Source organism: Octopus bimaculoides, chromosome 10 (genome assembly GCF_046866305.1).
Source record: "Octopus bimaculoides isolate indiv1 chromosome 10, ASM4686630v1, whole genome shotgun sequence".
Taxonomy (NCBI): Eukaryota; Metazoa; Mollusca; class Cephalopoda; order Octopoda; family Octopodidae; genus Octopus; species Octopus bimaculoides.
This window is the reverse complement of record NC_142937.1, coordinates 30,962,714-30,988,030: the sequence shown is the minus strand read 5'-3', so window position 1 is coordinate 30,988,030 and position 25,317 is coordinate 30,962,714. Positions and strand designations below refer to the sequence as shown.

Sequence of the window (25,317 nt, the reverse complement as noted above, 5' to 3'; positions counted from 1 at the left end):
AGCTCACACAATTGTCCTCTCTCTCGTTTCTCTCTCTCTCTCTCTCTCTCTTTGTCAACATTAATTACCAAGACGGGTCGCGTTGGAATGAGAGTTGGGTTGGAGGGAAAGAGAAGGGGAAAGAGGCAGATAGACATGAGAGAGAGAAAGAGAAGGAGAGAGTGACAGAGAGAAAGGAGAAGGAGAGATAAAGTGAAAAGAGAGAGAGAGAGAGAGAAAAGAGCAACGGAACAATGGCCAAGAGTGCGGCGGCTGAGCAGGAACTATCGGAATGGTAAACAATATAAATACATTGTTGCTGGGCGTGCACCATGGGAACGGTAATATGGTGAAGCAGAGAGAGAGAGAGAGAGAGTAGAGTAGGAGGAAGTAACAAGAAGAGCGATAAAGTGATGAAAGGAAGGAGAGAGAAAGAGAAAGGGTGGTAGGTTTAAGGAAAGAGTGCGCGCGCGTGTGCTATACACACACACATACTCTATGTGTGTGTGTGTGTGAGAGAGAGAGAGAAAGAGACAGGACTAGCTGGAGGTATGCAAGCCACTCGTTGGTGAAGGAGGCGGCGGCGATGACGGCCGTTAATTACAAGAAGGAATAGCTACAAGTTCAGTGGAGTTTGCAGTGTTTAGCGCCAGATTCTTACACTCTGAGTTCGCGCGTGCACGTGTGTGTGTGTGTGTGTGCACCTACATACACATATGTACGTGCATGTGTATAGATATATGCATGTGTATATACATGTGTCTGTATGCGTTTAGTGCGTGTGTGGACTCTTTTGGATGAGGAGTTGGAAACGGTCTGTGTTCCTGTGATGGGTGAAACCCCGCGATGCCAGCATCTTTAGATTAACATTACGTCTCCATCTATCTATACACACACACACACACACACACACACACATATATATATATATATATTATAAATAGACATTATATATACATTTTATATATTAAACACATCCACTTGCATATACAAACACAGGATTTCTGAATTATATTCTGCAGACGACATTTTACCAGGAAGGATTTGTAAACACACCTCAATCTGCAAATAATGAATTAAATGCAATAATTAATTGATACATTAATGATGTTGACATTAAGTGTGACGACGACGACGATGGCAACAGTATCATGACGACGATGAAGATGATGATAATGGTGGTTGTTATTGAACGGTGAGTATGTTTTCGATTTTTCCATTACGTGACCTATTATTATAGATTAATGTTAACTGATCGATTGATCGATTTATAAGATTATTTATCGGTTGATCAGTGACTTGTAGCAAGCAATCACACACGACTTCTTAACTGTATTGATATTTGACGATCGATTCATTGATATCTATTCAGTAAAACGTAACTAACCAATCTAATTTAAATGATGTTTAATAATTAATCGATCGTTCGGTAAATCTGTTATATAATAAATCCGTAATTAACATTTAGTTTCATTTCTATGATATCTGTTGATCATTCAATGAATCGATGTATAGGTATGGCAAGACATAATTAACTCCATACACTTCCGCCTATCTAAACAGCGGTGATTGATTGATCGATCGATCGATTTTATTGGAAGACTAAACTAATCTTGTCTGACTGATGAATGCAGACTGATCTGTACACAAGCGCACACATTAGCACATGTTGCTTCTTTCTATATCGCTCTGTCTCTATGTATGTGTGTGTATGCATATATACGTACATGTATGTGCATACCTACATCTAGCTGTATATATAGATGCATATCTGGGTACAGGACGTTGCAAACAAAACGTAGACAAAAAAATAATAACCAGAGTACAGAAAACACACAGGCCACATAGAGAACATTTCCTTCATCAGCTGCCCCGATTCTAAAACTAAGCGTTTCGAAGAGTTAGGGCAATATATATATATAATAATACAAATATATATATATGTATTTGCATATTTATTAAACACAAGAATATACATACACACATGTATGTGTGTGTGTATGTTCATAAAATATAATTTGCATACATAAACACACACATACACTCATACACACACAGACTGACAATTATTCGGTTGCCATAATAAAACTCCGAGTTTCGGCAACCGAATAATTATGGAAACCCGGAGTTTTATTATGACAACTGAATAATTGTCACATTACAGATAAATTCCTCTATTTACATAATATCGAGGTCTCATTCATTCTTTTGTTGTCTTACCATTACTATTAATATATATATATATATATATATATATATATATATATATATATATATATATATATATGTGTGTGTGTGTGTGTATATATATATATAAAAGATAATAAGAGTGAAAAAACTACAGAAGGCTTGTGCTACATGGTTAAAGTATATATTTAAATTATGTCAGAAAAATGCTATAAAATCTTTTTGGTATATAAACATTGTATTTTGAGAAATAACCGGTTTCGTGTTGTCTTTTCAAATTTCTCTACTTCATTGTAACGTGTTCCCTCCAGTCTGAAAAGGAAGAGTTCTAGATATATATATATACGTAATGCATGGGTATATGCATACATGCATTAGCATAGCTGTGTGGTTAAGAGGTTAACTTTGCAGCAGGTGGTACTGGGTTCATTTTCACTGTCTATCCAGTATCTTCAGCATGTATTCCACTGTAGCCTTGATTCAACCAATATTTCACAGTAAAATTTCATTTAAAGAAGACTATATGTGTGTGTGTATGTATGCTTGCATATGGCAATTCAGTTTGGGTGTGAACCTTGCAGTCTGCTGTGTAACGCCCGTCTACGGGTATCGGCTACCGGGTGCAGTTTCATGACGAAAACCAGAGACAAAACATTTATAGTTGTACGCAATGAAGCATGTTTGTTCAATCCAGTCTCTTTTGTTTACACTTTTGTGTATATATATATATTTTGTGTGTATATATATATATATATATATATATATATATATATATTATATATATATATATATGATTGACCGTTGACTGAACACTATTCAATTTTTTTTCTCCGTGTTTTTCTCCTTGTCTCCGTATTCTTTCTGTTGAAGAGCGTAGCTCGAAACGTCAAAGACTTTCCGTATTCCCGAGCGTCATACTAATATATACTTTTGTTATTTACACCACCTGTCCTCGTCTGTTGTTATTATTTGTATATTCTCCCATATATATATATATATATATATATGCGTAAGGGGTTTTAATTGCAAGCTGTGTTCTCGCGAAGCACGTCTGCACGTTCCAATTATCAAATGTATGTATGTTGATGTTTTATTTTGAACGAAACATATACACTGGTTGAAAGTTGTAGTGACTTGTAGTGACTCAAATTTGCACAGTAAATTTAACATATTAAACAGCCTTTCTTTTAATATCTATCTATCTATCTATCTAGCTACCTGTCTGTCTATCTATCTATCTATCTATCTATCTATCTATCTATCTATCTATCTATCTACCTACCTACCTGTCTGTCTGTCTGTCTATAATGTGTGTGTGTGTGTGTGTTAAGTAATGATTGAAATAAGAAGTACTCAATACAAACATAGATAAAACTTACTTGGAAAAGGATGCGTTGCGTTGTTGCATTGGAGATTCCATGTTATACTGCTTCTTCTTCAGGCACTTCTAACTAGAGAGAGAGAGAAGCCTCACCCCTTTGTGGCACACTGTGGAAGCTCCAGTGTAACAGACCACCAGAGCATAGCCATGGTAGGGTGCTGTCCTTCAGGACTGAGTTGATCAAATTGGTCTCAGTGCTTCTTTGAATCTGCTACCTATTCTGTCAGTCACCATTTGTCAAAATGCTTGTTTGTGGAGAAGTAAACAAACCAACACAAGTGTTAAGCAGTGAGAAACACACACACATACACACACATTTATATACATGTGCTAATGCTTGTTTTTATGTTTGGTCTGATGATGGCTTAACTGGCTGAAACTCAAACTTTGGAGTTACTATCAATAATAGCTAATTCTAGAATCCCTAAACGAGATATAAATAGTAACAATATTAGACGGGAACAATTTTTTTTTTTGCCCCTATAACATGGTTGTTCTATAAAGAACCATGTGACTACATTTGCTCTTTACGAGATCAGCAGCTTTCTGCCACTTCTCTGTTTATATATTGTGAGTAGGAACAATTGACTGCTATCTCTAACAGGCAGGTATTCAGTACTGATGAAGGGTAAAGACCCAAAAACCATAGTCTACTGGTGTGGCCAAGCTGGAGGGGAGTAATTTGCTCCCTTACAATATATCGGACCACAGGTTGTGTGTTGTTAAGCAGCTGGGAAAGATGTTTTCCTGGGGTTAAAATGTAGGAACATAGTTCTTTATAGAACATCCATGTCATAGTGGCAAATAAAACGTTACTATACACACACACACACACACACATATACTAGTTGATGTACCGGTAGTTCCTGGGAAAGCGGGGCTTATCCCTTGGTTCCCTTCTCATAATTGTTTCGCTAATCCAATAAGAACAATACAAAGTATGTAGCCCTTAAAACAGTTTTTGTGCATTTACAGAGAATACTGAACTGTCTTACACAGGGATCAGGTTTTTAGGAATTCCCAATAAGTTATGAATACTCAAATTGTGAAGTCAGTTATGTAATATCATAGTATCTAACAGGCAGGTATTCAGTACTGATGAAGGGTAAAGACCCAAAAACCATAGTCTACTGGTGTGGCCAAGCTGGAGGGGAGTAATTTGCTCCCTTACAATATATCGGACCACAGGTTGTGTGTTGTTAAGCAGCTGGGAAAGATGTTTTCCTGGGGTTAAAATGTAGGAACATAGTTCTTTATAGAACATCCATGTCATAGTGGCAAATAAAACGTTACTATACACACACACACACACACACACACACACACACACATATACTAGTTGATGTACCGGTAGTTCCTGGGAAAGCGGGGCTTATCCCTTGGTTCCCTTCTCATAATTGTTTCGCTAATCCAATAAGAACAATACAAAGTATGTAGCCCTTAAAACAGTTTTTGTGCATTTACAGAGAATACTGAACTGTCTTACACAGGGATCAGGTTTTTAGGAATTCCCAATAAGTTATGAATACTCAAATTGTGAAGTCAGTTATGTAATATCATAGTAAGAATTCAAATAATGTAGCCCCGAAAAGGGCTTTAATGCATTGCCAGAGTATATAGAACTTAGGAGGAAATACTAATAAGGTATGTATACTAAAATCGTGAAGCATGTTACGTAATAACAGGCTAATCACATATGAGATAATAACAATTCAGACAGAATTTCCCACATATGTAGTTTATATATATATATATATATATATATATATATGTATATATATACGACGAGCTTCTTTCAGTTTCCATGTATCAAAGCCACCCACAAGCCTTTGGTTGGCCTGTGGCTATAGTAGAAGACATTTACTTTAAATATTGCAGCTAAGGATAAAATTTGAAATAAAATATTTAGATTTAGAAAATATTAGCTTTTATTAAAACTAAAAATATTATTACAAGTTATTACTTATATTTGTTATTACTTGTTACTTCTATTAAAAATTAAAAAAATAATGCAATTAAAATATTTTTTTGCACTTTAAAAGAATTCATTTTTTTAATTATTAATTAATTATTAGAAATTTGAAAATAGGTTATAAAAAATAATAGTAGTACATAGTTAGTTCAATAGAATAATACAAAAAAATAGTTATATATTGCAGTAAAATCTACCTGTAACAACAAATTTACAGTACAACTTGATTGAGTTATTGCCTAAGTTATTGCCAAGTCTTCACATTTTTCGTCTTGACCCAATGCCTATTTTTTACATAATGAATTTGCCTACCATATATCCTATTCTACTTTGTATAAAACTTTAGCTGTATTGGTACTTCTGGCTCTTATTTTATAAGTATTCTAGTGTGTCAATATTTTAACAAAATGATGGTACCTTTTTTAATTATAATGTTACTTTGTAAATTAAAATCAAATAATTTTTAATATTCAAATTTTATCCTTAGCTGCAATATTTTAAGTAAAAATTTTCTTGTTCTGTACTTTACCAGATGTAATAACTTGTCCTGTAATTTTCCAGGTTTATAATCTTAAGAATATTATTCCTCTTGCTTGCATTTTTCCGTGTAATCCATGTTTTTTCCAGGATATGCTATTATGCTAATTAATAATGTATAAAATGTGTCAATTAGGGGTGTTGTTGATAATTCTTGGGACTGGACCCAAAGCAACCTTCTTAACCATGCAGCCGTTTTTTTAAACACATCAATTTATCTTTTAAAGGCTATGATATGAGGGAGATTTGACTGCCATTGCTAGCTTCAGAGAACCTGATAATTTATGCTTCAAACACCACTTTAAATAAGGACAAAGTTATTTTACTAAATTTTCTATTTTTACAAAATTAATTGAAACAAAGGCAGCATATTTCACCAGAAATAGGGTGACAAAAGGATTAATATGAAATGGTATCAAGAAGTTCCCAGACTAGTTCTGTAATGCACGAACTGATGGCAGCACATGGTTGTGCAGTGAGAGCTAGCAGTGACCTTCATGAGTGACATCACTGTATTTACTTTGCGAGTTGTGATTCTTTGTGTTTTTGTAATCACGTTTGTATGTTGTAGTCTGTGATTTTGTCATGGACAGGAAATTGGAACCAAGAACCACTGTGAAATTTTGCATTAAACTTAAAAAGTCTGCTACAGAGACATTGAGCATGCTTCGGCAAGCTTATGGTGATGAAGTAATGGGTCATATGCGATATTTTGAGTGGCAAGGGGACTTCAAAACCTGAAGAACATCCCTGGAAAATGATGAGTACTCTGGAAGACCTGACACAAGCGTCAAACCCAGAAATGTGGTATTGTGTATTGAGAATTCATCCCCCACCAGGGCCAGGCCATCAATTGAGAGTTCTACTGTTTGCAGGAGGACATTCATCGAAAGCAACTAGATCTGTGGAGCGTGTAGAATGGTATTCTTCATGACAATGATGTGCCCTGTCACTGAGCTTTCCTCACTCGTGAGTTTCCCACCAAAAACAGCATGCTATCGCTTCCACACACGCCCCATCCATCAGAATTAGCAGACTTCCATCTTTTCCACATGATGAAGATGCAGTGCAAAGGTTGCTGCTTTAATACCGTTTTTCAAAATCCAGAGCAAATCACAGAAGGTCCTCAACTCATCACTTATGGGAAGTGACTTCCAGGCTGGATTCCAAAAATGACGAGAAGGCTGGGACCATTGTATTGCTGTGCAAGGTTGACTATTTCAAAGGAGACGATGTTAAAACTTAGGTAAATAAGTTATTTTTTAATAAACATAACTGGTTCAGGAACCTTTTCATACCACTTCGTAGACGGAATTTACATTCAGAAATCGAAACTTTCACTTTACAATATCTGCGATGTTGCTTCATGACAATGGAGTTATATATGAGGGTCTTCATTATTGGATGTTGTCACATTTAATTAGAGTCAAGTTATAAAACTGCAGTGAGATAAGGTTTTTATTGGTTTTTAGTCTTGTAAGATTTATGAAGATCTTAATGGCGTTAGATACGTTTGTCAGGTTTATGTGCTGCTTAATGATTAGTTTGGTCTTGGCTAAATTCTTACTAACAATGTCTTTGGATGTTCATGATAGTGCATGTTATATTGCTCTAATTTAATTCTGTTCTGACTAAGTATCGATCCAAGTTTAGTGATTCTGCTTTATTTCGTGCGTTCACCTTGTGTCCTTTTAAAGTGAATTTTTGACTGCCTTCTAATTTGCATACTGGTTTGTTTCATTAGTGGCATGATACTTTTAGCACGTAGATTTTTAAGTTCTGCTTTAATCAGCATGCATTTTTTTAGTATATATTGCGTTGTATTGTCTCCATTATTGATTGGCATTTGAGTAATGTGATCCAAGTTAATAATTCTGTATTAAAACATAACAATGCACTAAACTGGGGTCTGTGCATCAGAGAGGTATCAACATAAGTTTGTCCCCAAAACTATTTATCTATTTCAACATTTATGGAGATATCACTGGTCCTTTATGATTACTGATGAATATCATTCAGATTGTTTCTGTTGAATTCTCTCTCTCCCTGCCATTTTGTTAGTTGTGTCTTCTCTAATGAATTAGCTTTTATCTTGATTTTATGTTGATGACTTTATTGCTTCCCCCTTTTTGGTCCTTTACCTCCTAAATTTCTGTAAAAGAAAAATGCTTTTTCCTCAGTTCTGCTCTTGGGAAACTTATAGCTTTTGTGTTCCTTTTAACATAAACATTTGATTCAAACTAAACACTATGACATTACTGACCTTATTTAGCCTTTTATCATCTTTCAGTTTAGAACAGGAGCTTAGAACACTGCCCTGCCTCTTTAGACTTACTTACAAACACACACACACACACACACTCTCTTTTCTCTCTTCTCTTCTATCTCCTCTCTCTCTCTTCTATCTCCTCTCTCTCTCTTCTATCTCCTCTCTCTCTCTTCTATCTCCTCTCTCTCTCTTCTATCTCCTCTCTCTTCTCTCCTCTCTTCTTTTCTATCTCCTCTCTCTTCTCTCCTCTTCTCTTCTATCTCCTCTCTCTTCTCTCTCTCTTTCCCCCTCTCTTCTTTCTCTCTTCTCTCTTCTTCTCTTCTCTGTCTCCCCCTCACCTCTTCTCTCTCTCCTCTTTCCTTTCTTCTCTCTTTCCTCTCTTTCTCTTCTCTTCTCTCTCTCCTCTTCACTCTCTTCTTTCCTCTCTCTTCTCTCCTCTCTCTCTCTCCTCTCTCCCCTCTCTCTCCTCTCCCCCTCTCTCTCCTCTCCCCCTCTCTCTCCTCTCCTCCTCTCTCTCTCTCTCCTCCCCACACATTTAGATATTTCTTTATGCTATTATGTTGATTCAAGAATCTTGCAATATTTTGGTAATTTATTTGCGTTATTCTTCAAGTTACCACAAAAGCAGCCAAGCATTCAAAGTAAAGAGCATCTAGTGGCACCGTCTGAAGCCTCCTTCCTGCCAGTTCTTTGATCCCATGACAATACCAGTTCTTGTCCTTCGAGGCGAAGAACTCTTTCACTGAAGCTTCCACCTCCATTAGTTGATGAAGCGTCACGAGTGAGTCATGGATCGGAACAAGTAATAATCCGAGAGGAGCTAGGTCCAGACTCTATGCTGGGTGTGGCATCAATTCAATTCCCTCAAATTCTTGGAATTTATTCCAGGTTGTTTGAGTGGTATGAGGTCTTGTTGCAGAAGAGCTTGGTTTCTATGAACCAATAGCCTTGGAACCTACAATTTTAGGCCTCCTGATCCTTGCCTGTTCATTGAGGTTCTTATAACCTGAATGATATTTCTTGAATCATCTGGTTACTAAACTGTGATCAACTGTACCATCACCTTTCACACAACAAATGGTTTTGGATGCTTCCATGGCGTTATGGCCCAGTTTGAACTCGTAAAGCATAAGTTCTTGAATTAGACTACATTGTGTGGCTTCCAAATCACATACGGACTGAAGCAACAGATAACATGTCAGCACACCAACAACCACAACGCTACCAACCACAGCAAGTACTTTCCACAACTTGAACAGCTTCGGTCACGTGATATGCATACTGCAAACTAGCACGTATGCAAATATTGCAAAACATTTGACTCATCTCACGAGTAAAATTAACCAAGCATTAGTCTTAAAAAACTCAAAACCAGTAATCCTGTGTTTTAATTTTGCAACCATCATTTATGATTAATGGTGAATAAAAATTACAAGTGGTTGGATGTCTACTTCTCAATGTCTCTTTGAGCTTACAGCTAGAAATAATCTGTCCAAGTTCCCACCCAATTTACTGCTGCTGCTGCTACTGCTATTTATGTAAGCTGTTCTATATGTAGTTTCTCCATTGATGCTATACATCTATTATAATTATGTTAAAGCCATCATGTATGCTGTGAAGTACATCCTGCATTTTATATTCGTGTCCACCTGCATTGACAACAGCTGCATATGTGTGTCTGCTCACTCTTCTATTCTTTTTGTTTGGTTCTTTAATTATTTCTGCGGCATTCCAACATTCATTATTTCACAATAGAAACGGTTAACAAGCTTTAGAATTCCCATAAATCATTGAAACATATAATTTTATGGATGGATGCTTTTTGTTAATGCTTCTGCTTACTTTGGTTGTAATCTTTCAGACTTTGTCAGTTCTTGCGACATGGCCAACCATAGCAAACTTTAGATTTTATCCAGCTGTTCAGTGTAAATATTTTCTAAATCTTAAGGGGCTTTTAATAGTGGGTGATGGTGGTGGTGGAGGTGGAGGATGGTGAGCTCAGTTTTATAGAATAAAGTTGAATGGAAGTTGAGTCTCAACCTGAATAGGAACCTCAATTTATGTCAACTAGGATTGATTGGTAAAGCTTCTCTCACTCATGCACTACAACTGCTATCTCATAAACAGAAACTTTTTTCTTTCTTTGCTTCTTCTACAAGGATCTCTACTTCTCTGAACTAGCTACCAGCATATGTAGGCTGAGGTGTGGCTGTGTGGTAAGAAGTATGCTTCCCAAACACATGGTTTCAGGTTCAGTCCCACTGAGCAAGTGTCTTCTGTAGCTCTGGACCAACCAAAGCTTTATAAGTGGATTTGATAGACAGGAACTAAAAGAAGGCCATCACATGAGTATGTGTGTATGTGTATGTGTGTGTGTATGTGTGTGTGTGTGTGTATGTGTGTGTGTGTGTGTGTGTATGCCAGTGCCGCCTGACTGGTACTTAAAAAGCATCATTCAAGCATGACCAATGCCAGGCCCACCTGACTGGCTCCTGTGCTGGTGGCATGTATAAAAGCATCCACTACACTCTCGGAGTGGTTGGCGTTAGGAAGGGCATCCAACTGTAGAAATCTTGCCAGATCAGATTGGAGCCTGGTGCAGGCCCCTGGCTTGCCAGTTCTCAGTCAAACTGTCCAACCCATGCCAGCACAGAAAGCGGATGTTAAATGATGATGATGTGTGTGTGTGTGTGTGTATATATATGTCTATGTGTCTGTGTTTGTGCCCCACCACCAGTGTTGTGTTTATGCCCCTGTAACCTAGCATGTCTTGGCAAAGAGACCGATAAAATAAGAACCAGGCTTGAAAAGAAGAGTCAATTCATTCGGCTAGAATTCCTCAAAGTGGTGCCCCAGCATGGCAACAATCTAATGACTGAAACGTGTTAAAAGATAAACGATAAAAGATATGTACCTAAACCTCAACTGTGTCTTATCTCACAATTCTTCTGTTTCAAGTCTACTACTGTCTGTCTGTTTGTCTCTGTCTCTGTCTGTCTGTCTCTCCCCCCCTCTCTACTAATGCTTCTTCTTTTGCTTTTGGCCATTGTTGAAATGAAACGACAGCAATTATTTGTGCATGGAGGTCTTACAAAAATCATGGGAAGTGACCACCGTCTTCTGGCTGTCATCATTGTTGTTTTAACATCCACTTTTCCATTATTGTATGGGTCAGACAAAATTTATTGAGGAAGATTTTCTATGACCAGCTGTCCTTCCTGTCACTAACTCTCACCTGCTTCCAGCTGGGCAAAGAAGGAGCTCTGGTGGCATGAGGGTGATGTTCATATAAAAATATCCCATGATGTTACGACAAGGACACACACATATATGTGACAGGCTTCTTTTAGTTTTCCATCCACCAAATCTGCTCAAGACTTTGGTAGTTGCCATCTTATCATTATCATCATCATCATCATCATCATCATTTAATGTCTATCTTCCATGCTGCTATGATTGGCTGGTTTGACAGGAGCTGGCAAGGCTGGAGGCCTGAACCAGGCTCCAATTGTCTATTCTGACACGGTTTCTACAGCTGGATGCCTTTCTTAATGCCAACCACTTTACAGAGTGGGCTGTGTACTTTTTATGTGGAGCCATTAAAAAAAAAAACACCCAGTGAAATTATTGGCTATGTCTTCTTGGTACAATAGGAAATGAGGCATGTACAATGAAGTACTCTGACCAAAGAAACAATAAAGATGGCACAGAAAGACTGGCTCATTGATTGATTCATCTGGCCATTTCAGGTAAACAAACACCATTTTAGATTTCATACAGGTCAAAGCAAATTGATCAGATGTAACTGAATAATTTTTAACCAAGCTCTCATCTGACCATCATCACTTTCAGCTATAATTGGAGGGCTGGTCAGTCAATGTGTTGGTGAAATTCTTCAGAAAAAATATCTGGCCATATGTCTGAACTGAAAAAATTAATTACATTGAAACAGAGCCAGGGTCAATAAAATAATTACCAGCCATTGAGGCAGCTCTGAAATAGTTGATTGTTCTGCTAGGAATACTAATCTCACCATCTTGAAATAATGGTTTCAATTTGTGGCACTAGGCCAGCAGTTTTTTTTCGAGGGGAGGGGCTAAGTTGATTACATCAGCTCCAGTGCTTAACTGGTATTTATTTTAGCAGCCCCCAAAAGGATGAAAGACAAAGCCAACCTCAATAGAATTTGATTTTAGAACATAAAAATGGTTGAAATACTGCTCAGCATTTTGCCTGGTATTGCCAACAGTTTTACCAGGCTGCCACCTGACACCATCTTGAAATAAGAAAAGACACATTTGATACTGTAGTCTTTGATATGCTAGATGAAGATAGAAGACATGATAATCATGGTAGGTGCATAGTTGAAGGGTGACCAAGGGTTAAATAACACCACCACCAACCATGCAGCTTCAATGTGGGTACTTAACCTGCTAGAAATAGCAGCCAAATTTCCCTTAAACCTTTCCTGCTGCCAACCATTGAAGAAAAGAGAGGACATATTAGATGATGTAATCGTAGATATATCATATCTGAAATAAAAAGATGTGGTAGCCATGGTCAGAGAGTCTTTGCTGAGCGGGTGGATTTAGAACTAAACTTCTATAAAATCATAGGCTGTGTAATAAGTTTGCTTTTCAACCACATGGTTCCAGGTTCAGTCCCACTATATGTCACCTAAGGCAAGGTCTTCTACTACAGCCTCGAAAGCTTTGTGAGTGGATTCGGTAGACGGAAACTGAAAGAAGCTCATCACATCTGTGTGTGAGTGTGTGTGTGTGTCTATATTTGTCCACCACCACCACCACCACCATCACCACCATCACCACCACCACCATCACCACCACCACCATCACCACCACCACCACTTGACAGCTAATGTTGATTTGTTGATGTCCTTGTGACTTAGCAGTCTGGCAAAAGAGACTGATAGAATAAGTACCAGGCTTAAAAGAAGAGACATAAATACTGGGGGGAGGGGGGTCGATATATTCGACTAAAAGTTCTTCAAGTCATTACTCCAGTATAGCCAAAGCCTAATGACTGATAAGACATTATTAAATTCATACAAGGATGGCTTCGATTAGATTATCTTCCCCCCACCCCACCCCGCCTCCCACCCCACCCCGCCTCCCACCCCACCCGCCTCCCACCCCACCCCGTCAATCTGTGGCCATGTTCCAACCATATAATTCCATTTTATTTTTGTATTTTCTGCTTCCATTAATAACCAGCCAAGCGTAAAGACAGACAGACAGACAAATGGATTGGCTGATAAGATACGTCTGTAGATTGCCATGGAGAGTTAGAAAGAGAGAAAGAGAGAGTCAGTAGACATACAGACATTGGCAAGTATACATAAATGCATATTTATACACACACACACACACACACACACACATACCTGCATGCATACATAAGTATATATCTATGTACTTAAGTATGTGTGTAGATAGGGCCGTAGCTATGCATTCATACATACGTACATACTTATACAACGGGTTTCTTTCAGTTTCCATCTACCAAATCTACTCACAGGCCTTGGTCAGCCCAAAGCTATAGTAGATGCCACTTGCCCAAGGTGCCACACAGTGGGACTGAACCTGGAACCATGTGATTGGGAAGCAAGCTTTTTACCACACAGCTGCTCCTGCATAATAATATATTATAAGCATATTACATACACACACACACACACACACACACACACACACACACACACACACACACATCTTCATTATCATCATTGACATCTAACATCTGTTTTGCATGCTGGCATAGGTTGGATAGCTTGACAGGCAATGCTAGGGTCTGAATCAGGTTCCCTTGTCTGTTCTGGCTTAGTTTTCATGGCTCAATCCCCTTCCTAACACCGACCACTTTACAGAGTGTACAGGGTGCTTTTTACAAGGCACCAGCACCCACACCAATGCTTTTCATGTGGCACATCGGTCTTAGGATCTCAATTCTGTTGTGGTGGCTGGGTCTCCTCAAGTACAGTAACAACCAAACCCTACATATATTTCTGTGAAAGCCATCTACCAAAGCAGAGAAAATTCTACAAAACCAGTTCCATGTCTTTTTTCTCTCTGCTGAGATATATAATGCATTGCTGTACTCCAGGAGAGTACTCCTGCCCACCACAACAGAATTGATATCCTAAAACCACTGGGCCATGTCAAAAGCAATGATGCTGGTGCCATGTAAAAAGCACTTGTGATGGTGCCACACCAAAAGCATCCAATACACTCGTTAAAGTTGTTGGCATTAGGAAGGGCATCCAGCCATAGAAACCATGCAAAAACAGACAATTAGAGCCTGGTGCAGCTCTCCAGCCTTGCCAGCTCCTGTCAAACCATCCAACCCATACCTGCATGGAAAATAGACATTTAATGATGGTGGTGGTGGTGGGGGGTGGGATGATGATGATGATGAATTTAACTCATGTTTCAACCATTCTTTATGTAAGAGGTGAAAAAACACATTAGAATTCTTTCTGTTTTTATTCTCTTTTCCTTGCCTTCTGTGTTCTGATAATTGGCCAGTGACTGTTCCAAATGGCATCAACCAAACAGACATTATACATGGCACTGTCCTTTTTATTTTTAGATTCTAAAACTTCAGTTGATATATTCAAAGGTTGCGGAACAATTTAGTTCTGTTCTCTTAATAGAGAGCAGAATTTAGGATGGCTGTGTGTGTGTGTGTGTGTGTGTGTGTGTGTGTGTGTGTGTGCGCGTGTGTGTGTGCGCATGCGGTGGGGGGGTGTTTATGTATTTGTAGGTGTGATTGTGTGTATTTGTTTGTGTGTTTGTGCGTGTGAGTGTGTTTGTGTGTATATATATATATATATATTTATGTGTGTTTGTAGATGTGTGTGTGTGTGTGTGTGTGTGTAATCAGACTATGTAGGCTCCCAAATTGTTCGACCTCTTTATCAACAACAACAACAACAGCAACAACAATCCAGAATGAATATTATTATTGATTATTGATATATTCTTCAAAGAATATGAAACTAAATGAGTAATGGGTCTCAACAACACTCATTTCATTGTTAAACCACAATATTATACATTAATTATTTCATTAAATGAACTCTTTTAATTAACCTTCTACATGACCCAAATCATCATCTTCATCATCATCATCATCATCATCATTATTTAATTTCCATATTCCATTTTGCCTTTCATTGGGTGGGTTGACAAGGATCCAATGGACCCAGGGACTGTGTCATGCCATTGTCTACTTTATTGTTAACACAAATGTTGTGTTAACAACAAACAAGATGAGGACAAATGTCCGTCAAATGTAAATAATGTAAACAAATGAAGTTATCATGCATCTAACAAGATTGTGAACCTCAAGAGAGGCAGCTTTATGCTAGGAGACAAAGGGTTGACATATGAGAGAAAGGCCAGAGCAGAGCAGGTTTCTTGCTGCAGAAAACCACATTTTAGAAGAGGGAGTGGAACTGAGAACATCTGACTACCTAACTCCCCAGACTGCAACCCCCTTGATTATTATGTGTGGGGCCCAGTTGAGTGAGAAACCAACAAAACTCCTTGTAACACACCAAAGATGAACTGAAGGCAAGGATTATGGCAACATCCACCAACTTAAACAAGGAGACCATCCAGAAGAGTTGCAGGAGATTCCAAAGTCGTCTGGAGGCCATGGTTGAAGCCAATGGCGATTTTATTGAATAAATTTACTCTTTAGTATTTCCAGATATTTTTATGTAATTTTGGTAAATGTATCTGTTAAAATGAGATGTCAGTGTTATTTTCATTTTTGCGTAACTTAGATCAATGCTACTCAAAGTGGTGGTCCACAGACCGGTGCCGGTCCATGAGCCATCAGCTGCCAGTACGCGGCCAGTTTCCAAAAAAGAACATTATAAAATGCTTATGTAATATTGTATAAAATAAAAAAAAATCATCAACTTTAATTATATTGATTATATATATTGTTTCCGGTATAAATTAATATTACTAAGAAATATTACTGGTCCCTGACACATTGGACAAAAAAAACCTGCCGGTATGCCACTTCAGATGGTTTGAGAAGCACTGACTTAGACGACAATTTATTAACTGCACCCTGTACATCTGTTGTTGTCATTTAGCCCCAGGTTAGCCTTTATTGAATAGACCAATGATCTAGGGTATTCTTGCTATGATCATCCCATCTTTCACTCCAACATAGTGTATGTAAGGCAACATTATTCAATATCCTTCATTTTTTAAAAATCTGCTGGGTGTGATTTTAGGGAGATTTGGTTGCTATTTCTGGCAAGCTGAGTGAACACACATTTATGTGTTAATGTTGATATGTGACTTATTCATTCTGTAAATATGGGCAACTTATATTTCACAATATCAGGCAGGCCATCAAGGACTGTAATACACCACCAGTCACAATGCGCTTCCATTTCTGTCTTGATTGCACCATTCTTTTCCATCTTGACCCAAATTTTTTCACTAAATCCTCTTCCCATCATTGTGGAGGTCTTCGAAGAGGCCTTTTCAAATCCCTTGCATACCACTCTGCAACTGTACGGCTCCACTTTGTTCTCTGTGAACCTTGCAACATGCCCGGCCCAGTGGAACATGTGTTTTTGGTACTCTGCAATCACATTATTCTCTCTGCTCCGTTATCAAAGTATCTCATTTTGAATGTACTCTCACTCTGCTCCGTTATCAAAGTATCTCATTTTGAATGTACTCTCATAGATATTCTTAACACAGATCTTTCTATGGCCATTTGTGTTGCAACCAATCAACGTTCAGTCTCCTTCATAGCAGCCCATGTTTCACTTGTGCATAAGAGTGCATAAGGGTGCATTGGTGCTACTGAAGAGTCTGGCATATATGGCATTGTCTAGCTTTGTTTGGAGCACATCCTTTTGTTAAATGGCCTTTCATTCCTGCTCTTATTCTGTTTGAGATTTCAGAATCCATATTTTGGCACATATTCACTATCTGTCCTAAGTAGACGTCCTCCTTTACCTTCTCAATTTCCCACCATTATTCAATTTGGTGCTGTCTTCTGTCTACATATATTTTATTTCCATGTGGTTCATTTTAAGCTCTAAGTGTCCAGCTCTTTCAGCATGGTCTGTGTCCTGTTATTTTCTTTTTTTTAATTCCGCAAGGTGTGATTTTATGGAGATTTGGTTGCTATTTCTAGCAAGTTGAATGAACACACTTTATGTTCCATTTCTCTGTTAATGTTAATGCGTGACTTTTTCCTCTAGTAAATCGAGGCAACCTATATTTACTGGATATTATTCAAAATAATACTTCAGTTCAGCACAAATTAGTAAATGTAGGCCAAAAAAAAAAAAAAGTATTCGTCTAAATTCTATACAAAAAAAACAAAATGGATACCGTTTTATGCTTGAGTGGGTATGATTATTCTCAAAGATACTCTGCCTTTATATTTTGCGTGTTTGTATTTTATTCTGTTGTATTGTTTTTTAAATTAAACCCCCACTTGGTTGCCCCACTTTTCAGGGCATGTTTGTGTGACTGTGTCCTGAAAGAAAGAGAGATGGAGAGAGAGAGAGAGAGAGAGAGAGAGAGAGAGAGAGAGAGAGAGAGAGAGAGAGAGTTGTATGATGTACCCACTTGTTTATTTAGTGTAACAAGTGTATAGTAAGTACTGTAGATTAAAAAAGATTAATAAAAAACGGGAATAGGAAAATACATAGGTTTTAAAGGGAAACCATTGGATTTTAGAGACAGAGAAAGTTAAACAGAGAGATAGATAGATAGATAGACAGACAGATAGATAGATAGATAGATAGATAGATAGATGCATAAATGGATGGATAGAATGATGGACGCATAGATAGATATATATATAAATGAATACATAGATAGATAGATAGATAGATAGATAGGTTTCTTTATTAGCCACACAGGGCTCAACACAGAGGGGACAAAATACAAATGTAGAGTTTTTTCTTTTCGAGGGGGGCGAAAACAAAGCAGAAAAAAAAAAACAAAAGTGGGGACAACGATGAAAAAAAAAAAATATCGCAAAACGTTTGGGGTATTTACAAAAAATACGAAATAATACAGAAAATTCCCAATAAATCTGGAGGTTATCCGTGGAAAGAAAAACCTACGAAAAGACCACGGTAACCTCGGTCTTTAGTGTCACAGTTTGTTAAATAAAATTTCTTTTATTTATGCAAGAAACGTAAGTAACTCTCTGTTTACAAAATTTTAAAACGTTTTATAGAATCATGGTCAAGGTGGCTTCGTCATTTATACGTGCCATTCTTGCTACATGTATCCATCTTTTTTCGAAACATTTGCTAGCTTGAAAAAGTTGATGAGAGATTGACCAGAGAGGAAAGTATTTGTCTCTAATCCTTTCAGACGCGTCCACCAGATGCATTCTTTGGCCATAGCCACAAGTACGATAAATACAGCTCTTCCTTCCCAGATAGATAGATAGATAGACAGACAGACAGACAGACAGATACACAGTGACACAGAATACTCAGTCATACAGATATGTAGATAGTTGGCTAGACATAGACAGACAAGCAGACAGACAGATAGATGGCTATTGACAAGCTAAAGAGAGTAGAAAAATAGATAATTAGAAAGGCTGCTGTGTATGTATGCATGTATGTATGCATGTGTGTGTGTGTGTTTGTATAGATACATACACACACATGCGTGTGCATATATACAAACACACACATGTGCACCCATACACACTTCCACACTCACATGCTGCATCTGATTTCTAGCGCATGCACAACACTGCAAGTTTTGGTGGAGAGAGAGAGAGAGAGAGAGATAAAAGGTGATCGTACTGATTTGGTATTCTGATTGAACTTTTATTTTGTTGACCCCCCCCCCCATCCCCACGAAGATGAAAGGCAACTGTGACCTCAGCAGGGTTGGAACTCAGAACAGAGAGAAATGTAACGAAATACTGCAACATACTTTGCTATTCAAACAATTCTGCTAAACCACTGCCCTTATACTCCACCCACCACCACCACCATCATACTCCTCTTCCTCCCCTTGTTTTTCCTCCTCTTCTTCTTGTTTTTTTCTTTTTACGCTAGCATAGTATGGGTAAATGTCACAACATCACATTGCTTATCATGGTTTACATCACTTGGTACAGACAACAGCAGGATGTTGTTGTTGTTGTTGTCTTACAGTATGCCCTGGGAGCATTCTATCAATGTCACTGGCACTTGAGGGGCTCATTTCATGTGGACCACCGATTCTTGTTCCTTATTTGCAGTCATTGTCCTCTTACTTAGCTCATCTGCAATCCAACATGTAAGAATCTATGTCATATTTAAATGTTCTACATTCTTTGAAATGGTTTCAATCTCCAAAGCCCTTCCTATCACTAAACACTTTATACTCGGGACACTTTATCCTACTACCATCCCTAATTAGGTTGTTTGTTGCAGGTTTAAACTGTTCCCTCTCACTATATATGTTCTTAATATATATATATATATATATATATACACCATCATCATCATCATCATCATCATTGTTTAATGTCCACCTTCCATGCTGGCATGAGTGGGATAGTTTCACAAGAGCCAGCTAAGCAGAAGCTTGCACCAGGCATCTGTAAGTGTTTTGGCAGAATTTTTACAGCTGGATGCCCTTCCTAACACCAACCACTCAGCAGAGTGGACTTGGTAGTTTTTACGTGGCACAAGAACAGGTGAGGTCAGTTTTGGCAAGGTTTTTACAGCTGGATGCCCTTCCAAATGTCAACCACCTTATAGTGTGGACTGGGTGCTTTTAAGTGGCACCTACACTGTCAAGGTCACCAAGTACCTTGCAAGACAAAAAGAAAAAACTTTCAAGAGGGGAGGGGGCATTGGAGGAGGTGATCTTGTGTCGAATGATGAAAAGTTATAGTGAGGTAGGTGTCTTGCTGTAGAAAAGGTACAAGGTTACCCAGCCAGAGAGAGAGAGAGAGAGAGAGAGAGAGATCAGAAATGAAGACAGAAGCAGGTGCATTGCTGCAAAGGAAATACATGGTTACCCAACGTGAGGGAAGTGCAGGAGAAGGAGAGAGAGAGAGTAGGAGACAGCAGGATAGAGATGGTGGTAAAGTGCCGGGCATACTTACAAGGGATGTGGATCAGAATATAAATGAGATGGTTGAGTAAAAGAAGAGAGAGATATAGATGGTGTCAAGTGCCAGGGCATACCCTTGAGGTTCAAACGTCATAATATAAGTGGCAGGATATTGCGAAGGAAGTGTGATTAAAGAGTGCGAGTAAGTGACGGAAAACCTGGGTATATATATAGAGTTGGAGGAGCTACCGGATAGCAATGGTACAGAGGAACAGGGGTTTGAGGACAAGATTGGGGAGTGAGAGCTAGGCATAGTGTAGGAAGGAGGAAATGTGAAAAAGAGAAGAGATGTAGATTGGTTTGTTGAGGTAAGGTGCGTGAGTGGGACACACAGGTCGAGGGCTAGAAGATAGCTATAATACAGTAAGACAGGGTATATAAATAAAACACACAGGTCGAGGGCAAGTGGAGAGCAATGATACAGTGGCACAGGGTGAAGAGGACAGGATTGGGGAGTGGGAGGTAAGCACAGTGTATGAAATGGAAATGTGAGGAAGAAATGTAGAGATGTAGTTTAGTTTATTGGGGTAGAGTGAAAAGTTTTCTTGTTACGTGTGTATGGGACACACAAGTTGGGGGCAAGCGGAGAGCAATGATACAGTGATGTATATATGTGTGTGTGTGTGTATGCATGGGTGTATGTGTGAATGTCTATGTCTCCTTGACTTGGCATCAATTTGTACAAGTTGTGTCCCTTGTTTCTAATCTCGTGTGGAAACATGTCTGGCCATGGGGAAAATATTACCTTGCTTGGAAAGAGGTGAGAGTTAACGACAAGAATGGCAACCATCGAAAGGAAATCTGCCTCAACAAATTCTGTCTGACCCATGCAAGCATGGTAAAGTGGATGTTGAAACAATGATGACGATGGTGGGGTGCAATGAAAGGAACTATAGAAGGATGAGATAGAATCAATATACTTTTGCTAATTTGCTAGTTTCCCTGCTGTCACAACATACACACCTGGTGCTAATATAATCCAAATGTCATTGTAATACGATACAGTATGCTGATTATCATTAACTATGAATTCTAAATTATTATTCATTTCTTTGTATGTGTTTGGTGGGTGCCATTTTGATGTCGCACACATATATAGCCACATATATAACTTTAGAATAATTATTATTTCTATTCATTTCAGACCTCCTCTACTCTCATAGTTTTTTTTACCTTTTATTACTTGGCTACCATGTTGATTAGTGCGACTTAGCTCTCGCATTAAAGAGAATAAACAACCGGACGCACAGCATTACAAGAAGAGTTCTACCAAAATCTGTCCCAATGGCTGAAAGTGAAGAACTTGAAGGTAAAATAAGGTTTTTTTCTTTTATCATTTTGCTAAAGGTAAAAAAGTTCCTCTAAGAAATAACAAAAAGCAGAAACAAAATTAAATAGTAGTAATGAGTATTCTTTAATTAATAATAACCATCTCTTTATTAAATATATTAATGGTTTGGCAAATGAGGCTGATAAAATAAGTACCAGGCTTTAAAAATTAAGTGGTGGTGGAGGGCGGACATTTATTTGACTAAATCAGTGGCACTCGGCCCTTTTTTTTGCCTATGGACCCCTTCAAATCCTACTTTACTCTACTGGACCCTCATAGCTGCTTGATGTTTAAAATATCCCTTTATATTTTTAGAATTGAATATTATTAGGAATTACGGAGATGTACTTGCATAGCAAGTGACCTGATCTGAGATCATGTGCTGGAACGAAAGCAATTGCAGTGTGGAAGGTGTTTATAAGCCATTTAAGAAACACACAAAAGCCGTTAGATTCACTTCAACATTTAAATTTAATTTGATCAGGTCTCAGTCTCAAAGCGATGAAAATATTTTGGCATATTAAATTTAAATGTTAAAGTGAATCTAACAGTTTTTAATATTATTAGGAATTATATTAAAAAAGTTCTTTAAATATTTTGTGTATTATAGAAGTATAAACAATTTTACACCTAAATTTTAACTGCAAAATCTGATATGGACTCCTGTTGAGTACAACTGGACTAAATCCTTCAAGGTGGTGCTCCAGTGTGGGCTGCACTCCAATGATTGAAATAAGTAAAAGAAAATAATAATAGTTTTGATAGGGGTGGGGGTAGTAGTTGATTACATGCCCCCACCCCCGTACTTGACTTGAGAAGGATGAAAGCAAGGTCAAACCTCAGTAGGATTTGAACTCTGAATGTAAAGAGATGGAAGAAATTCGATTAAGCATTTTGTCTGACATGGTAACAATTCTGCCAGCAATTCTGTCTTTAATAATAATGATGATGATGATGATGATAATAATAATAATAATAATAATAATAATAATAATAATAATAATGATGATTTCAAATTTTGGCACATGGCCAGCAGTTATGGGGGTAAGTCAATTTCATCAACCCCATTGCTTGCACAACTGGTATTTATTTTATTGACCCTGAAGGGGTTAAAAGGCGAAGTCAATCCCAGCAGTATTTGATCTCTGAATGTAAAGCCAGAAGAAAAAAGCTGTTAAGCAATTTTCCCACCATGGTAACGATTCTGCCTGTTCACCACCTTCCATAATGATAGTGCTGTTCATCTTGACATGTGAAGGTGCATGGCTCAGTGGTTAGAGCATTGGGCTCACAATTACAAGGTAGTGAGTTCAATTCCTGGACTGGGCTGCGTGTTGTGTTCTTGAGCAAGACACTTTATTTCATGTTGCTCCATTTTACTCAGCTGTAGAAATGAGTTGCGACATCACTGGTGCCAAGCTGTATCAGCCTTTGCCTCTTCCCTCGGATAAGGAGAGGCTGGTATGCATGAATGACAACTGGTTCTCCATAAAAGCAGTCTTGCCTGGACCTCAGTCAATACGATCACCTGATTTTTCTCCTCATGTCTATGTTTGAAATCAAGTTAACAATTTCAGTTACCGTATTCCTGTGCCAGTGACACGTAAAAAGCACCCACTACACTCTTGGAGTGGTTGGCATTAGGAAGTGCATTCAGCTGTAGAAACCTTGCCTGATCAGATTGGAGCCTGGTGTGGCCTCCTGGCTTGCCAGTCCTCAATCAAACTGTTCAACCCATGCCAGCATGGAAAGCAGACGTTAAACGATGATGATGATGATGTATTTGATGGTATAAAAGACACATAGGCATATTAAATGCACTCCAATTTCAGTAGACCATAATCATCATCATTTAATATCTCTTTTCCATGCTGGCATGAGTTGGATGGTTTGACAGGAGTTGGCAAGGCCCATTGTCAGTTTTGACACAGTTTCTACAGCTGGATGCCCTTCCTAATGCCATCCACTTTACAGAGTGTACAGGGTGTCTTTTATGTGTCACCATCACCAGAGCTTTTTACATGGCACCCACACCAACAGGATCATTCAGGAACAAAGTTTTAGTGCATTAAAGCAGGTAATATTTAAAGTGTATATGGGACTCAGGGTGTATTTTTTGAGAGATTTTTTTGGATGAAAAATGTTTATCTTATATGCCATTAAATACAGCATATCTTCAATTTTGTTCCATAGTTAAGATTGCTAAAAGCTCGTTAAAAGCCATAACACTTGAGAACACATATCCTGCTAAAAATGACAATCAGGATAATATTTTAGCTAAAACAAAGAAACAAGGAAACCCCATAATTGGTCTAAACCGACACAACTTCTTAACATCTTCCTCAAGTCACATCCTGTTGTCTTAGAACAACAACAACAACAACAACACTAGACTGATCTGGAGTTAAATAACAACAACGACCCCCTCTTCCCACCCTTCCCATGTACCATTGCTGGACATTGGTTGTGGCCTTGATATCTCAGCATAGTGTTTGTGTTGGAAATTGTAGTAGTGGTAGTAGTGGTGGTTGTGTCATGGTTGTTGTTAGCTGCAAAGTTATCCAACACCATAAAAATTACACACACACACACACACACACACTGATATATATATATATATATATATATATATATATATATATATATATATATATATAGGAAAATGTAAAAAAGCCAGAATGCTGAACTGGGAGCATAATTTAATATATACTTAAACAAGAATATTATTGACAGTGACTTCAAAGTCACTGTATTCTTGTTTAAGAATAATAAATTTGTACATTATTTACATTATTTACATTTGTTGGATATTTGTCCTCATCTTGTTTGTTGTTAACACGTTTCGGCTGATATACTCTCCACCCTTCATCAGGTGTGTTGGGGAAATTTCGAACCTGGGTTCCTAAGGTATTTTTCGATGTTATTATTATTCAAGTCATTGCCTGGAATTGAACTCGGAATCTTGAGGTTAAGAGCACGGGCTACTAACCCCAAGATTCCGAGTTCAATTCCAGGTAGTGACCTGAATAATAATAATAATAATAATAATAATAATAATAATAATAATAATAATAATAATAAAACACTCGGCGAGAAATGGAAGAAAATTTGAAGAAAGAAGAAAAAAAACAATAATAATAATAACATCAAAAAATACCTTAGGAATGAGAACCCAGGTTCGAAATTTCCCCAAGACACCTGATGAAGGCTGGAGGGTATATCAGCCGAAACGTGTTAACAACAAACAAAATGATGATGTTATAGGATTCAGTATATATCTACGTGCATAACATTTCAAAGCTGGTGACTGCAAATATATTCTACTGCGTTTCCATTTTTCTAGTTTGTGTCCCTAAATGTCTGTGTATGTGTACATGTATCTATATTTGTCTCTCTGTCATCATCATCATCATTGTTTAACGTCCGCTTTCCATGCTAGCATGGGTTGGACGATTTGACTGAGGACTGGCAAGCCAGAAGGCTGCACCAGGCTCCAATCTGATTTGGCAGTTTCTA

At 37.9% G+C, this 25,317-nt stretch overlaps 1 protein-coding gene across 6 annotated transcripts in view; it reads left to right on the top strand.

The window, feature by feature from the left end:
- The first annotated feature begins 411 nt into the window (after window positions 1-411).
- LOC106868200 (uncharacterized) overlaps window positions 412-25,317 on the top strand; it is a 137,309-nt gene continuing 112,403 nt past the window's right edge. Inside the window, exons 1-2 of one of the 6 annotated variants that reach the window (XR_008265018.2) lie at window positions 412-1,174; window positions 21,616-21,780. Coding sequence is in view for 2 of the 6 variants with exons in the window: in XM_052971099.2 (XP_052827059.1) it covers window positions 21,756-21,780 (25 nt within the window). In the remaining 4 variants the exon portion in view is untranslated. Of the gene's footprint in view, window positions 1,175-13,559; window positions 13,674-21,615; window positions 21,781-25,317 lie in introns of those variants that run through there. The other 5 variants (XR_008265019.2, XM_052971099.2, XR_008265020.2 and 2 more) reach the window with 5 other exon arrangements.